The sequence below is a fragment of the Vigna umbellata genome, chromosome 5, assembly GCF_029865625.1.
Source record: "Vigna umbellata cultivar VRB3 chromosome 5, Vumbellata_1.0, whole genome shotgun sequence".
Classification (NCBI taxonomy): Eukaryota; Viridiplantae; Streptophyta; class Magnoliopsida; order Fabales; family Fabaceae; genus Vigna; species Vigna umbellata.
In genome coordinates this window covers 31180842-31196117 of record NC_142169.1, presented here as the reverse complement: position 1 = coordinate 31196117, position 15276 = coordinate 31180842, and the positions used below count along the sequence as shown (strand labels likewise).

Genomic DNA, 15276 nt, shown 5'->3' with positions numbered 1-15276 from the left:
TTTTTAATTACACGATTTACGGTAAATTTTGTAACTACATCATCTAAGTAAAATAACCATAGGTCAATTCCAATCTCAAAAACATTTGACACATGCTGTAAAAAAAATGTCAATTTAAGCATTTCTAAATCCATTGGCAACGGGTCAACTACTACAAGAAATTAATTCACAATTTTTTTTCATAGTTTTTTTTTGTTTTTATTATTCATCAAAAGTATTTATGATAAATCTGTCTAATAAGAAAATAATCATTTTAAAGTTCTAGATTTTAGTATTTCCCAAATGATGTTACCACCATTATTATTTAAAGTTGGATTTAAAACTTTATGAGGACTCTCAATATGACAGTAATATATCTTTTAAGCTAGTGCTGTCAAACTGAGTTATAACCCGCGAGCCAACTCATCTCACAACGGATTTGAGCCGGGTTGGGTTTGAAAAAAATGTAATTTTTTTATGTGGGCTAGTTTTCAACCCGGCTTACTTAGAACCCGGCTCACCGGGTTGAACCAGTAGTGAGCTGAGTTGGTTCACCAACCCACCTAATTTAATTTAATTATTTATTATTTTGTGTTTCAATATTATTAGTTAATATTTTTTTATTGTATTGTAGATGGTGATAAAAAAAGAAGATGTTTCAAGAGAAAAATATTATAAATTTATCTATTTAAGACTCTAATATTATAAATGAAAAAATGATACAAAAAATTATCAATATTAACAACTTATTTGTTCACCATGTTTTTGGATTACGTTTGGATTGTATGATACTTTTTTATTTATTTTGAATTGTCTTTGGAGTTTAACATATTTTAGTGTAACGTCGTTTATTTAGATTTGGATTAAAAAAATTGTAGTTTTTTTATTTTAAAAAAAACTTATAATTAAATGAGTCCATGAGTTGGACCGGGTTCGAATTTTTTCAGCTCGCTAATAAGTGAGTCGGGTTGGGTTGACTCACTAAGTGACCAATCCGTGATGAGCCGGGTTACCCGTTTTGACAGCTCTAGCTATACTATCATACTGAACAGTTTGTTATTGTTTATACATTATAATTTTGTGTCTTCTTCTAAATAAATATTTCTATTTTATAGTGAAAATAATTTAATTATGAAATGAAAAGATTAAAAGTGAATTCAAAATAATAATTTGTGATTATTTATTATACAGACTATATTATGTCATTCTCATTAATTGTGAAATGTTTGATATTTTTACAAAAAAATTAAAAAAAAAACTAACTTCTCTATTAAGTATTAGTTTATACATGAGCTTCAAAATATAAAAAAAATGTAAATTATATATGTGTGTGTACTAATTTTAGTTTGTGAAAAAATTGATTCTATTTTTTTCTTAAAGAGAGGAAGAAACTCATCCAAACAATTCATAACATGCGTCTTGTTTTAACTGCTCGTGAATATTTATTTCTTCTCCAATAGGTTCTTATAGACAAATTCATAAAAATATATAATATATTACTTATTCTATTAAGAGCTAAAACAGTGTATAGCGATATCCTTGAGAGCCTCCTTTTTATCTTTATTGAAAAATTGCATATGATTCCTCTTATCCTTCTTTCTGTCATTTAGTACGAACATCTTTATTATTGAAAAATAGATTATATTTTTACACACTTCTACCGTTCTCATTATTTTTTACTTTCTTATTATAAAAATCATGTCAAATTAACGTAGGTGTCATCCTAAGGCCAACTACTAATAGAATGATATCATAGTGTGCCATTCTTCACAAAATTGAAAAAATAAGAACGAGGAAATTATATAAATCCATATATCTTAATAATTCTCAACCAAAATTTTTAAAATAACCAAATGAAAGATTCACACGGAAAATCAGCCTGCATGCACCACATATCATCGCGTTGTTTGTGTAACTTCTGAAACACAGCAACCTTCATTTTCTCACATTACAAAAGACAGAAAGAAAAAGACTTGGAGAGCAGTTGCTGAGTTTAAAAATGACAAACACCGGATGAGGAAAAGAGTAATACACAAAATGATACATGTATGGGTTCACAAAGCCGAAGGTTTTTAAGATTTGGTTGGATTAGCGAGTTGCTTGATGACGAGGTTGGCGATGTTGCAGAGCTTGCGGAAGACGGCGCTCTCAACGGAGAGAATGTCGTCGTCTCCGGGGATGGAAGCATCACAGGTGTCGATGGCAGCCAAGGCAGCCTTGAGCCAAAGCTGAGCGTCACCATCAGAATTGATCATCAAGGCAGCAATGGTGTCCTCCAGCTGGCTTTCTGCGTCCAAGATGTTCTCCTTGCAATCAGCCAAACCTTGTTGGACATCAGGGTCAAGTTCGTCGTCATCGATGAGAACTTTGGTGTCGGCGAGGATGCCAGAAGCGTTTCTGGCAGCAACCCTGAGGGAAATGATTGCCAATTCTTTGAGGTTTGCGGTGGTGCTTAGTGCATCAGAAGAGAGGACCTGAACGCAGAGGTCTTTGGTTGGGGACGCTGAACATACCTTGTTGATCAGAGTCTTTCCTGTTGGTGTTTCCTTTCCGCCAATAAGGTTTACTTTCAATAGGTCCAGTGCAGTTGCCTGCTGTGCCATTACAGCCACGCATAGACCCAACACCCACAGGAGTTTTGCAGAGTGATCCATTTTTATTCAGAAATCACGGTCAGAGGTTTTTTTTCTTTTATTCTCGGCTTGGTGTTTTATGCTTTTACACCAAGACGAGTTATCACTGGACCTAGGAGAGAATTTATATAGTGGGAGAGTAACACTCCTGTCCATCCAATTTTTCACACTTAATTAGGGTTTTTCATTTTCAATGCTAATTTTACCACAACATCATAGGTCTACCCAAAGTACTAACAGCCAAACCTAGGTACGTGTTTTTGTGTTTCTGATTTATTTTGTTCCTGTTTTTTCTCTCTTTTTGGCTTCAATCCATTTCTGAAACTGCATTTACACCGCTTGCAAATTCTATCTCTCGCCATAATTGGTTTGGTCAAAGTAGGAACAAATTCCTCCTCCTTCCAAGTTTCTAATATAACCTTAATGCATATAAACAAAATAATAATAATATTAGTATATTTGAATCAAGTTACTTCTATTAATTATGACATTTTATCTTTCTACTGCTAACGGTGGATATTAAAAAGAAAACTATTTTAATAATTTTTTCATAACAATTTTTTAAAAACGGTAACATCTCATTATTCTATTAATTCATTTGAATTTAGTTTTAAAAAAATATTTAAAACAAACCAATAACAAATAAGTTAATAAGTTGTCAAAAAAATTGTTAAAAAAGTATCTTCTTTTGAAAACTATATTCTGAAACATAAATTTCTCTTTCGGACTAAATTGCTGGACATGTTTATTGTTTTTTAGGTGTTTGGCATCGAGATATACATTTAGCAATTTCTTTTTACGGGTGTTATGGATAATTTTCTTCATCATATAATACTTTATAATTGTTCTGTACCAATTTATACCATTCAAAAATTCACTCCCTCCCATTCAAACCAGTCAATACAATAACTGAGATGGCCAATTCAAATTAGATACCATTAATCTAAGGTGATTTTCAATTGATTATAAGAGTTTACATAGTAAGTCATCATATAGTTAAGCTCTTAAAATTAAGTGTTTGAACAATAGATGTGAATAAAAAAATACCTGTAGTACCGAAAAAAGTACAGGCGAAAAATATTATGGAACATATGTCATTACAGTAAATTCATTGTAAGCAAATTTTCCTTTATTCTATAAATTGAAATCCAATGGTATACAAATTAATTAACTTATGAAAAAGCCTAAAAGTTGAAGAATCAACAAATATTTCCACATGGTTGGAAAACTTGTAGGCCTGGAAACAATGTAGAACAGAGACAGGGAACCTAGTTCATAAATTCCCTACAATTAGGGGCTTTACAGAGACAGGGAACCTTCAGTTCATCTGGCTCATCTACATCGAACAAGTAATTATACCTGTTGCAACATTTAAAGACAAAAAATGTTAAGCTAAATAGCATCTTCATTCCTAAAAGTAAGACATTATTATATTATTATATATGATGTTTGTCACGTTCAGTTCAATATGCATGATTCCTTAAATGCACAAACGTTAAAAATATACAAACACAACAAACCGTACGTTAGTTCTTCACCAGCCGAAACATTGGTCTTCGCAATAAGCACAATCCGATTCTCCTCATCACTCAAGCACATAATCCTAGCAAAGCAGTTTGGCATGCACTGTAACAGAACAGGTTGATTCAAAAAAAAATCATTAACAAATAATTCATCATTGAACACCAACATCTCCCACATTTTTTTAGCGCCATAGAGCAACCAAAGTACATGAAATCAGTTCTACCTTCGGCGCAAAACCAGAGTCCAAAGACAAGATTCGTCAGAATGACTTACAGAATGGTTTATTATACGTGCAATATTGCCCTTATCCGTTGCGTCAATCATCACTTCATCACTAATCTTGAACAACTGCATAGTTTATATCATTTGGCATTTAGATCGCAGTACAATGAATCCCAACGTTAACACTAAACATCTGCTGTAGAAATCTGAACATGAACTAGAGGTACAAATGGAACATGATAGAATAGGTAGAGCACCAAAGTTCAAGTCACAATTCCCCATGTCCCCAACTAAAAAGTTTAGCTTTGGCAGATTGACTATCTTGGAAAGGGAGGGTGGAGCAATTCGCAGACATGAAAAATGGAACTGCCTAACCTTAATATTTAAGACCCAAGTAGAATTAATGAGAATAAAAAGGACTATTTATCTAAAATCAAATTTTGATAAATCTCAATATTTATAGAACTTCTGTATAAAAACTCAATAAAAAGTTGGGAAAAAAACAATTAATTTATCATTTTTCACTGTGAAGCAAACAGCAAGCCAAAAGCACATAAAATTTGAGTTACCAATCAATGAAATCTCATTATTTTATCAGAATAAGGTAGCATACTGAAAGTGTTGGGTGTAATGTGCAATACCGAAATAAAAAAACAAGATACTCACGTAACAATCTTTGCCTTCTGAACGATACTTTGCTTCCCTTAGGTCTGCAATACTACGTCGTACCTGCTCACCACGATATTCAACAACCTGCAGACACGCATAAAAAACAAGTCCATTTTGTGCTTCAAGGAAACTAGGGTAATACTTATCCTACAATTCATCTTAAATTAACATAGTTACCATTTCTCCTTCTTGTAAATCTCTACGAGCAAAGAGGCCCCATCCATGAATTCCTGATTTTCCTAAGCAAACTCTTTGGCTTTCTGTCTTCTGGAACCCCAAAACATTAAAGGTTGAATATAACCAGGCAAGAAAACCAAACAGATCGCTAATTTGAAAATAAAAGTTAAGTTTTAATTTGACCAAATGGAGAGACTAACTAACCCGTAAATGATGAAGACGTTCCTTAAGAGAAGAAAATTCAAGAGCTTGATCATCCTGTCACAGAACAAAGATATAACTCAGGAAAAAAAATCTACCAAACGGGAAAAGAATCGCAGTCACAACTCAAAAAGACTTGTTACCCATTTCAAAAGCAGAGGTCAAACACCAAAAAAAGTATTACCTTAATACCATTCAATTGAGTTATTTCACCTAAAGAGTGAAGCTTTGGCCCCCCAAGCAAGTGAATTGCAGGCGCAGCATTCTTCTGGCAATAAATTGAATGAGACGAAACAAAAGAGATTAGATAATGTACGGAATAATTTAAAAAAATATATATATTTTTTAACGGATAGATTTCAAAAATATTAAAGGGTATATATATAGGTTGAATTTTAAAATACTTTTGTAAGAATAAATATTTCAAAAAATATGTTTATTATTTAAAAAAAATTATCATAAAATCTCAATTTTTTAATTAAAATTTGTGTTCTCAAATACGATTTCCTTTAATTAGAAATTGCAATTTAAAATATAACTTACTTTTATACCTATGTTTAATGAAATTCTTCCTTTTCGTATTCAATTTTATCTTTCAAATATTTTTTAAAATAAAATAATTATTTTATTAATATTACTTTTTAAGTGATAATTTATTTAAATTTAACTTTTTTTTCAATATTTTTTAAATTTAACCATTTTTTAATTAATTTAATTAAAAAATTACCTACAAAATAAATAAAATTATAATTATTTATATTTAATTTTATAATTATAATAATAATACTAAATATTTTATTATTTTTTATTATCATAAAAAAAATACAAATATACATAATGCATGTGTTTTTTCTTATAAAGTTATTAGGGTTAAATATGTTTTTAGTCCCTAAACTATTGACCATTTCTGGTTTTCGTCCCTCTTCCAAAGTAAGGTACAATTTGGTCCTCATTCTTTAGAAAAACGTTCGTTTTAGTCCTCAAAATTTTGTTTTTAGTCCTCGTTTTAGTCCTCAAAACGTTCGTTTTTTCGACTAAAACGAACGTTTTTTAAAGATTGAGGACTAAATTGTACCTTACTTTGGAAGAGGGACGAAAACCAGAAACTGTCAATAGTTTAGGGACTAAAAACATATTTAACCCAAGTTATTAAATGTAAAAATCCCAAATAACATCCTTTACCCCAAATCCAGATTTTAGTATTTTAGTTTTGGATGCAGCTGAAATACAGTAAGAGACTATGACCATAAAACAAAAGGCTATAAAATCTCATAATTTTACGGCCACAATAAAATGTTCTAAATTACCTTATTGGAAGACCTTTCGTACACACGAATTCGGGCAGCGGAGAGTGGATCAATCTCATGAATTTCAGAGTTTGAAGGTTCAAGAAGTTCTACATTCTTTGTCGAAGCCAGACTTGATCCCCTGAAGCACCTCGGGTGATTTTGAAGCGAAACTGTCGGTGAGAATACCTCCATGGGTGTATGTACAACCAGTCCTGAATCTGGGTTTGGGACCCTAAAATGATATTTTTCTTATATATGAACATTCTCAAAAAAAAAATCACGGAAAACAAGCCATTGTACTTTAGTGACCAGAGCTCAAACCTGTGATTTGCACAGTATATTAGCATCTTCGTTGTTGTTGTCCCATTCTTTTCTGTCGAATGCAACTGTAAATTCAAACAATATCAATATTTCCCCAGCAGTGGCAATCATCATACAATTAAATGCTAACATCCCTGGAACCTTATTTATTACGGAAAGATTGATGAAGCAAGTTAAGAAGAAAACCACAAACAATTTTAGAACTTTGGTTTGTTCATATTCAGAGGGACCATTAAACTTACTTCCATGATATATCCCATTCTTGACGCGCACGTCACATGAAAATGTGTAGCACATTTGCAACAACTTATACAGGAACCGTGGCTTTGTTTACAGATCACGCAAGTCTGCCATCAAAATAGACAGGAAACGTGAAACAATGAAACTAATCTGTAAGTATAGGACGCCCAAACCCAACAAGAAAAGGGAGAAACAAAATGTTAAATAACAACCCAACCACTATGTTACCAATCAATATGAATAAAATCATGGGGAGGAGTGCTTGTATTTGCATTGAATTGAAGGTAGAAGATTAGACGATGTATGATCAGGCTATTTATGTATTATTAGTGTATATTTATGTTGAGTAGGAAGTGTTTGTAAAAGTAATATTTTAAAGAACGATTTCTTTGGTGAGATTGTACGATTGTAAAGAACAATTTTAAAGAACATTTATGTTCAGTAAGACATCATCAAAATAAAAAATGTGTACGATTGTAATTTTTTTTGTATTATCTGCATGGATATCAAAAGAATCACAAAGTTTTGAAGGTGCTGCTAGAAAGAATATTGTAGGCTTCTAGCTGAAACCACTTTAGAATGAACATAGACATTTCAGTCCAATGCCATACCTTCGAAAAGGAATTACGAGGAATCTTGAGGATTCCAGTGGCCGGTTCCATTGCCTCATGATTTTGGAAAAGAACTTCAGGCTGAAACCAAGCGCATGTGACATGAACCCACAACATCTCAACATCAGTTGGTTTCAGAGCCCCACCTGCAAATCATTTTCCCCGTATAGTAAAAGCAGATTAGCAATTGATCGTGGCCAAAAATAATGAGGGAAAAACAATCATTCAAATGGAAAGTGGACAGTTCTAAGACTTTAGATGTAATCATATCTACTGCATGAAGCTTATAGGAGGATTCTCCTTATCGTTCAAATTTTATCAGATTTTCCCAAAGAGAATTCTCCTAAAATTTGTAAAAAAGGGAATAATTAATAGCATTCATAAATTGGTGTAGAGATTAAATATCAAACAAAATCAAGCCATTCTTGGTATACGTGAAAACTAGTCCATTTCTTGGTGAAAATAGTGCATTCGATCCATCAGTTGCTACTGTCGTAGAGTGAAGTAATAGGATCATCAGCATATGCAACAATGTCAGACAACAAAAAATACTCGGTGTGAATAACGTACCTTTTACTGGGCAGAGGCAACACTCTCTCTCAACATCAGGAGTTTCACAAACTCTACAAACCCAGGAAGTAAAGTCTTGAACATTATTTGCCCCGTAGCATTCTTGGTGGACAGCCATTTGGCACCTGCACAATAAACATGCACATAACATAATTGACGGTTCATCCAGTAAGTTAGAAATGAAACTTTTTCAGATCCATCATAACATGAACAATGATGACAACACCTGTTACAGATGATAATTTTGTTATATTCCCAATCTTCGACCCATCTGCAAATGGCACATCTTTCTGTTGTCCATTTTGCATAAACTGGCTCGTACTTCTCTGAAAAAAATAAGGTAAAAGGAAAATTAATCTCTCCCTTTCCAAGATATATTCAACAAGATATATGACTTCCACGTGTCATAGCACATGATCGCATAAGAGAAATTGAGGCTTCAATATGTAAAGGTTTATATGAAATAGAAATTCACCTTGTAAAAAGGACAGAATTTGCTGCTGATCTAACTGCGGGGGAATTCCCGTTGGGGCCTTGTGGTTACTGATCTGAAGTAAATATTATTGGTATAAACACATTATATGGAAAAATGAAGGCATGATATACACATATTACATAACAATAGCTGCGTAAGTGAAAATTGGGAGATGTTTGAAATAGAAAGATGTAGACACTAGACAGCAGTGAAGTAATCTGAGTAATATTTTTCATAAACGTGAATACAAAAAAATTAATAAATAAATAACAACAACACATAATTCACCAGAGAGTATTGCCATGAATCTAGTATGACAAGAACTGGCACAAACCCATTTTATTAGCGGTTGCATTGTGCTTTCTACTTTCACGCTATGTTTCCATTTTTTGGCTTTGCAACCTGCATGTCTTTCCCATTCAGTAAGTGTATACTTCCTAGAACTACACAAGCCGCAATTGCACATAACCCTGCAAGAAAATGTAATAAAAAGAAACTATATCAATTTCTACTTGAATGACATAATAGGTTTAATCACCACAAGTGTTCACTTGTTCCCAGATCGGACATAGGTTTGCTTGTGAACCTATTCAGGTAGGCTAATAAATCTAGAACACAGTTTCATCTTCCTAATACAAAAATTAAAGATAAAGTGTTGGAGACTTACAAATGAAGCTTTGGAATATAGATTCCTTCCAGGCCATTGCATACCACAGCAATATTTTCAGGTAATACAAGTTTTTGGCTATCCTCCATTGATCTACGTCGAAAAATATCACATAAGATTCACAGATAAAATCAAAATCAATATGTCCGATGTCCTTAAAAGAATGAGTAGAGGAAGGAATAAATAATTTCTACGTACATCTTTTTTGACTTCTGTGCATGAGATGTTGATAATTTACAATTAAATTTTCCCTTGCAATCGGGGCAATAATAATCCATATTTTCCAGATCCTGCATTAAGAAACTAATCAGTCTCTTATACTTTTTTTATCAAATGAAATAAAACAAGCAGGACAAAAATGAAAACTGTCACCACACGATACCTTGAAAAGTTTACTGGAAATTTTGTCACACTCAGCATGCACCCAAACATTACAACCATCACAACATACCTGTCAGAAATTAGCCCCCCAGACCACCACATCTCAAAATATTAATTTTTTTTGTTGAAATAAATAAATAAAATCTAATAATAGATACATTAAGTAAGTAGACAATCTTACCCAATTTCCACCGTCTGAATGATGCCAAATCTTTTTGCAAATCCCACAATATTGTTTCGATTTTATTAACTGCGATAACAGAATCCAATGGAGTAATCAAATGTCAGCAACAAATTTATCCTGTCAAGAAATGAAAGACATATACGCAGAGTCATCGCAGAACCTTTACACAGGGCTTGCAATAGTGCTGAGGAGCACAACTTGAATCCTTAATCTTCTTTATGTTTTTGCATGGCAACACCAAACCACAGCCAGCACAAGATAGTGTACCCTACATAATTTATTCACCGGAAAAAAATCTAGAATTAACCAGACTCTAAGATTTAAAAGATTAATTGACTAAATTATCCACACTCACTCACGTACGGATATATGAAAAGAGATCAAAGGCTTAAAAAAGGTTTTCGGCAAATAAGGAAGGAAACAAATTTACCTAAACCGGCCAACTGATCCCGAGTTTACACAAATATATTTAATTATATGGATCAGTTTCCAAAACCATGATAATGTATACGATTTAGCTATAGGGCGATAGGTAAATGAATCAAAAAATAGAAAAAGGTTTTATTGAAAACTATAATGAGATAACCTTAAATGTTAAACTTTCCATTTTTTGATTTTGTAACCAGGAATGTATACGAAATATCGTTTGTGACATAATTCTACAACATTATGCATATGTCATTATATCAAAGGCATGTTTCTGAAGTCTACGTGAGAGATTTGAACAAACTAAAACTCAGTCAGCCACGCCTATACGGCTATGCCTATGCTATATCCTATGAAAAGACAACAAGAAAACATTTCAAGAAAACTGCACGATTGCTTTCACTTCACATGCTGGGCTAAAAATCTTTTAACTTTGGTGTAACCGATACCATTGAAAATTCATAATACTATCAGTCCCATTTGCTTTTACATTTTGGGCCACTGAAACAATACTCATTCAAATTCTAGGATGTTAATTTGAACTCTTGAAGTAGGGAGTGACTACATTAGAGGCTATAGCGTGAATATCATTACGCACTCCTTAGTCCTTCCAAGTAAGACGAAAATCAGCTATACAGTGCAGCTTTTGTAATCTATATTGCAAGTTCACGACATCACTAGACCTCGTTCTTAAGCTAAATGAAGCTTACAGATGCTCTCGTCATTAGTCTAAGCATGATCATACGCAAAAACAAAGTGAGATAAAACTACCTGATCTTTATAGGAATGACGGTGGTCAACCGGGGAATCCGCAGCCACCAAATTTTGATCAGCTTCCAAGTGTAAGTCCAAAATGCCATCTTCGGCCAACATTGCCTCTTCCATTGCCTTGTGAAAATCACTTGCTTTATTTTTGTACAGTTTGATCTGCCCCTGGAACCTGAACAAAGGCAATTTTAGTAAGTAAATACAAAACATTATTGCGGAAACAACTGCAGCAGATACGCACCTGTCCATGAATTCCCAGAAGGGGAATATCATCCCCTGCTTCACCCAGGCATAGTCCTGCCCATCATAATTCTCTTAGAAATATTTAAACACTAAAAACACAACCAAAAACTCAAGTCTATGAACATACGCAACTACTAAATTAGTGCATATTTGATTCCTTTCTCATTTTTAAGTTGTAATAAAAACCTAAAACAATTCTACATAACTCAACATTCAATTTCTCAACCAAAACATGTTCTTAAAACAAATTCCAGAATATACGTTTTAAAATCCAAAAATAAGAAAAACTCCAAGATAATATTTTTTTCATCTTATTCAATATTTCCTTGAATTGTCTAAGCAACCTGTTCAGTTTCCTTTCAAAACAAAAAAAGTTTTTTTTTTCTAAATAGAAATCAAACCCTTACCCTCCGATTCCCGTTTTTGGAGTAACCAAAAAACATAACACAAAGTGCAGAAGGGACACAGCAGTTTATGACGGATTTGGGAGCTCGAAAGAAAGGATCAATGACTACAGCAGGCCAAGCAGGATGGGTCTTCCCACACTTTGCCCAAACTATATCACCCAAACAAAAATCATCCAATCTGCAAGCATCCCTCTTCCTTTTGACACTTCCATTCACACGTTCAACGTGGGTACTTAGTCCAGGCACAGCATCAATCTTCTCTTTAACAAACACAGAACGACCTCCAATAACCGTCTTTCTAACAGTCTTGACGGAGTACTCGGAATCTCTTAGCACAGCAGAACATGGAAAACAAGGAGAATCCCGCTCACTACTCATGGCAGCAACGTCTTGTAAAACATTCCCATTCCCGTTATCAGACCCTAATCGTTCGTAAAGAACAGAATCACTGAACCTGCAAGGAAGCTTCTTGGTGCGACCTCTGGAAGACTGGGCTTGAATGGCACGAATCCCTTCTTCTGGTTGCGGGGGCAGGTCTCCAATTGTGCCATTGGAGTCCACGGAATTTGAATTGGACGGCGCCTCACTGGATCCAGAGACTCCTTCAGCAGAAAAAAACCCATTTGTTCTCCTCTCCTTATGAATCTCGGAATCCCCTCGTTTTTCTGACTTGAATCGTTTTGGAATTTCAGTTTTCATGCTCCGCTTAATGATCATCTTAAGAATCCTAAAATGCACGCCTTTGAATAAGAAAGGGGAAGCTCTGGCTGTGATTGTCTATAACACACCCAAAATATAGATCTGTGTAGAAAGAAACCTAATAAAGCAGCAAAGATTATTCATGTATTGCTACAAAAAGGTTTCTGTTAAAATATATTCATATTTATTTGATTTGATTCTATGAAGAAATTTAGATGCAGAGATCATGGCTGGCGGTGGTTTTGTGACATTTGAACACAGAAATTTGCAAAATTGAGAAAAGGCGCGAATTCTTAAATTTCTTGATTGCGTGATGGCGCCAACATTTGAGGGTTACAGATGCTATAGTTTTTTCAGTTGTATACAAAAGATTCCTCGGCAGTGAATAATCAGAAATTAACTATTTTTTAAAATATTAACTACGGGAAAATGAGTTTTATTAAAATATAGTTAGTATTATAAAGGACTTAAAATTTACAATCAGGTTAAAACTAAAACTAATTGATAAATAATGTTACAACTTTGAATTCAAAATAAGTATAGCATACCTTATACAAATGAAAACTGCAAAATTATTTGTTAAGATAATTGGTACGTAGTTTCAAAGTATTACTAGTTTTACTTAATCATATCCACTGTGTAGTTTATGAGAATTAAAAAGAATTAAAAAAACTAAAAATTTCTCATCTAATTACTAATTATATCTAATTATTAATTATATGATTACTATTTGATAAAAGGAATAAATTAAATATAAATTATAAAAATTAAGATCATATTAAATATTTAAGAAAATAAATTGTATATTGAACAAAAATGAATGAAAATAAAGAAAGAAAATATTATTAAACCTTATTATAATTATTATTAAAACATATTATCTAAAAATTACAGATTTATAATGCATGTACAGAAGAATTGCTTTGAAAGTTTCTTTATTGAATTATTTTCAATGGCTTTTCAACAGAGAAACATCAAGAACACATTTTCGAATATATTTTGAATGTTATTAAAAAATACATATTATTTTAAAGGTTTCATAACTTATATAACATGTTAAAAAAAAAAACGAACAACTTTTAGTTTACAAAATACTTTCTATCAAAATCTATTATAGATTACTTACTTGACTCACAAAAATTAATACATTTTTTCTTTTTGCTTTTAATAAACTACACGCAAAGGTAAAATAATAGAAAATTACTATGGTCTAAATGTGCATTACTAACCAAATTCAACTGAGATTTGGAATTTCAGTGATTTTAGATTCACATGTTAAAACCAATTTGAGGGATTAGATTATGATAAACCATAGCATTGACTAGCTTAATGCGTTACAAAAACCACTTCAATGAACATCTGAATCCATCATCTTCCTTGCAGGATTCAAACCTCTTTCCACATCTCCCACCTCTATCACTACATCCAACGTCTTTCTCGGACACGCAATTGGGGGACCCAAAGACGAAGAACAACCCTCTTCTGCTCCGGAAACTGGAACCAAACCGGGTTCATTATCGGAGCAACCCTTGGCCGGTTGGGCCGGTGTTCGGCACAGAGGACACGTGGAGTGAGAGGCAAACCACGCGTCGATGCAGTGGGTGTGGAAACCATGCTTACAGTTGGGAAGTGTGCGAACTTTATCACCCTCGGCGAACTCCGACAGGCACACGGCACATTCCTGGAGAGAGCGGTGCACGGAGGCGGAGAAGGAAAAAGTGGGAAGGGAACGGAACAAGAGAACACGGCGGCGACGGCGGCAGAAGCGGATGTAGGCGTTGAGGAGAATGATGAGGATTATGAGAAGGAAGACGAGAATGGCAGTGCCCACCATAACCTTGCAGTTATATGCGTGTTCGGATTCAATGTCTGGCTCCATAGTCATGATTGAGAAGAAGAGTGAAGTCTCTGATATGTCTGAAACTGTGTCTGTAAAAAGAAGGATTTTTATTTTATATTTGGATCAGATCGATATCTTCGACTGCCTGCAACCACTCTTCATTGGTCAATATTGTAGAAGAAAAAAAATCAGTGACACACACAAACTAAACAGATGGTTCAGGATGATGATTTTCCATGACTTAAACATGTATATACAGGACGTTGATTAAAAAATGAAAATAAAAGATAATATATTAACTGATTAATCTAAAGAATATTACTTAATATATCTTTATTTATATCAATAATAAAATAATACTACATTCTAATTTAATAATGAAAAATTAAAAGTATTAATTCCTATTTTATTTTTATCAAAATCAAATTAATATTACTGGATTAAAATTAATAATTAAAATTCAAAACCTAAAAAAAAATGTTTCATGATTTTATCAACAATTTACAACATTCAAAACAATTTGTTAGAAATTATCTCCTTTTCTCTCATCATTTTTATGGTGCTTTGTATCACAAGTGTGAAAAAAATTGAGAACTTACTATTTAATTTTTTTTAAATTGGACCCTAAAATTAAAATATCTTTACAATTATCAACCCAATTGTTCATTGTTATTTTTTAGAGCTACATTCAAAATCTTAAGTTACATACAAGAGCAAAATGTTTCTTTAATGTAAATCTTAGACCCAAAA

General features: G+C 33.0%; 3 protein-coding genes across 5 annotated transcripts; all 3 read right to left on the bottom strand.

Annotated features, from left to right (window-relative positions):
* Positions 1-1794: 1794 nt before the first annotated feature.
* On the bottom strand, positions 1795-2693 carry LOC124824320 (uncharacterized). The gene has a single exon (XM_047296741.2). The coding sequence runs from the start codon at positions 2631-2633 to the stop codon at positions 2052-2054; it is 582 nt and encodes a 193-aa protein (XP_047152697.1). The 5' UTR covers positions 2634-2693; the 3' UTR covers positions 1795-2051.
* Positions 2694-3622: 929 nt separating this feature from the next.
* On the bottom strand, positions 3623-12896 carry LOC124824330 (histone-lysine N-methyltransferase ATX3-like). Of its 3 annotated transcripts, none has more exons than XM_088091870.1 (23): positions 11988-12896; positions 11579-11634; positions 11341-11509; positions 10304-10411; positions 10141-10209; positions 9961-10029; positions 9777-9868; positions 9579-9671; positions 9246-9381; positions 8912-8984; positions 8663-8762; positions 8437-8561; positions 7867-8012; positions 7258-7362; positions 7016-7080; positions 6713-6926; positions 5590-5673; positions 5409-5462; positions 5205-5291; positions 5025-5111; positions 4410-4484; positions 4138-4238; positions 3623-3971 (listed from the first exon to the last, which is right to left on the bottom strand). In XM_088091870.1, exons 1-23 carry the CDS (start codon positions 12702-12704, stop codon positions 3881-3883), a joined length of 2916 nt encoding a protein of 971 aa, XP_087947996.1. In that variant the 5' UTR covers positions 12705-12896; the 3' UTR covers positions 3623-3880. The 3 variants fall into 3 exon arrangements, with proteins under 3 accessions (XP_087947996.1, XP_047152709.2, XP_047152708.2); XM_047296753.2 differs by having other exon boundaries at positions 5205-5294; positions 5590-5670; positions 11988-12893; XM_047296752.2 differs by having other exon boundaries at positions 5205-5294; positions 11988-12892.
* A 979-nt stretch (positions 12897-13875) lies between these two features.
* Positions 13876-14743, bottom strand: LOC124824323 (RING-H2 finger protein ATL5-like). Its single transcript, XM_047296745.2, has one exon. The coding sequence runs from the start codon at positions 14569-14571 to the stop codon at positions 14035-14037; it is 537 nt and encodes a 178-aa protein (XP_047152701.2). The 5' UTR covers positions 14572-14743; the 3' UTR covers positions 13876-14034.
* Between the last annotated feature and the right edge of the window lie 533 nt (positions 14744-15276).

Excerpts from the sequence above, each read along its gene's own strand:
- LOC124824320 (XM_047296741.2), bottom strand. The coding sequence starts at position 2,633 with ATGGATCACTCTGCAAAACTCCTGTGGGTGTTGGGTCTATGCGTGGCT.
- LOC124824330 (XM_047296752.2), bottom strand. The coding sequence starts at position 12,704 with ATGATCATTAAGCGGAGCATGAAAACTGAAATTCCAAAACGATTCAAG. Across the intron at positions 5,463-5,589 it reads CTCAATTGAATGGTATTAAG|GATGATCAAGCTCTTGAATT; the intron begins GTAATACTTTTT and ends GTTCTGTGACAG. Across the intron at positions 4,485-5,024 it reads CAGAAGGCAAAGATTGTTAC|TTGTTCAAGATTAGTGATGA; the intron begins GTGAGTATCTTG and ends TAAACTATGCAG.
- LOC124824323 (XM_047296745.2), bottom strand. The coding sequence starts at position 14,571 with ATGACTATGGAGCCAGACATTGAATCCGAACACGCATATAACTGCAAG.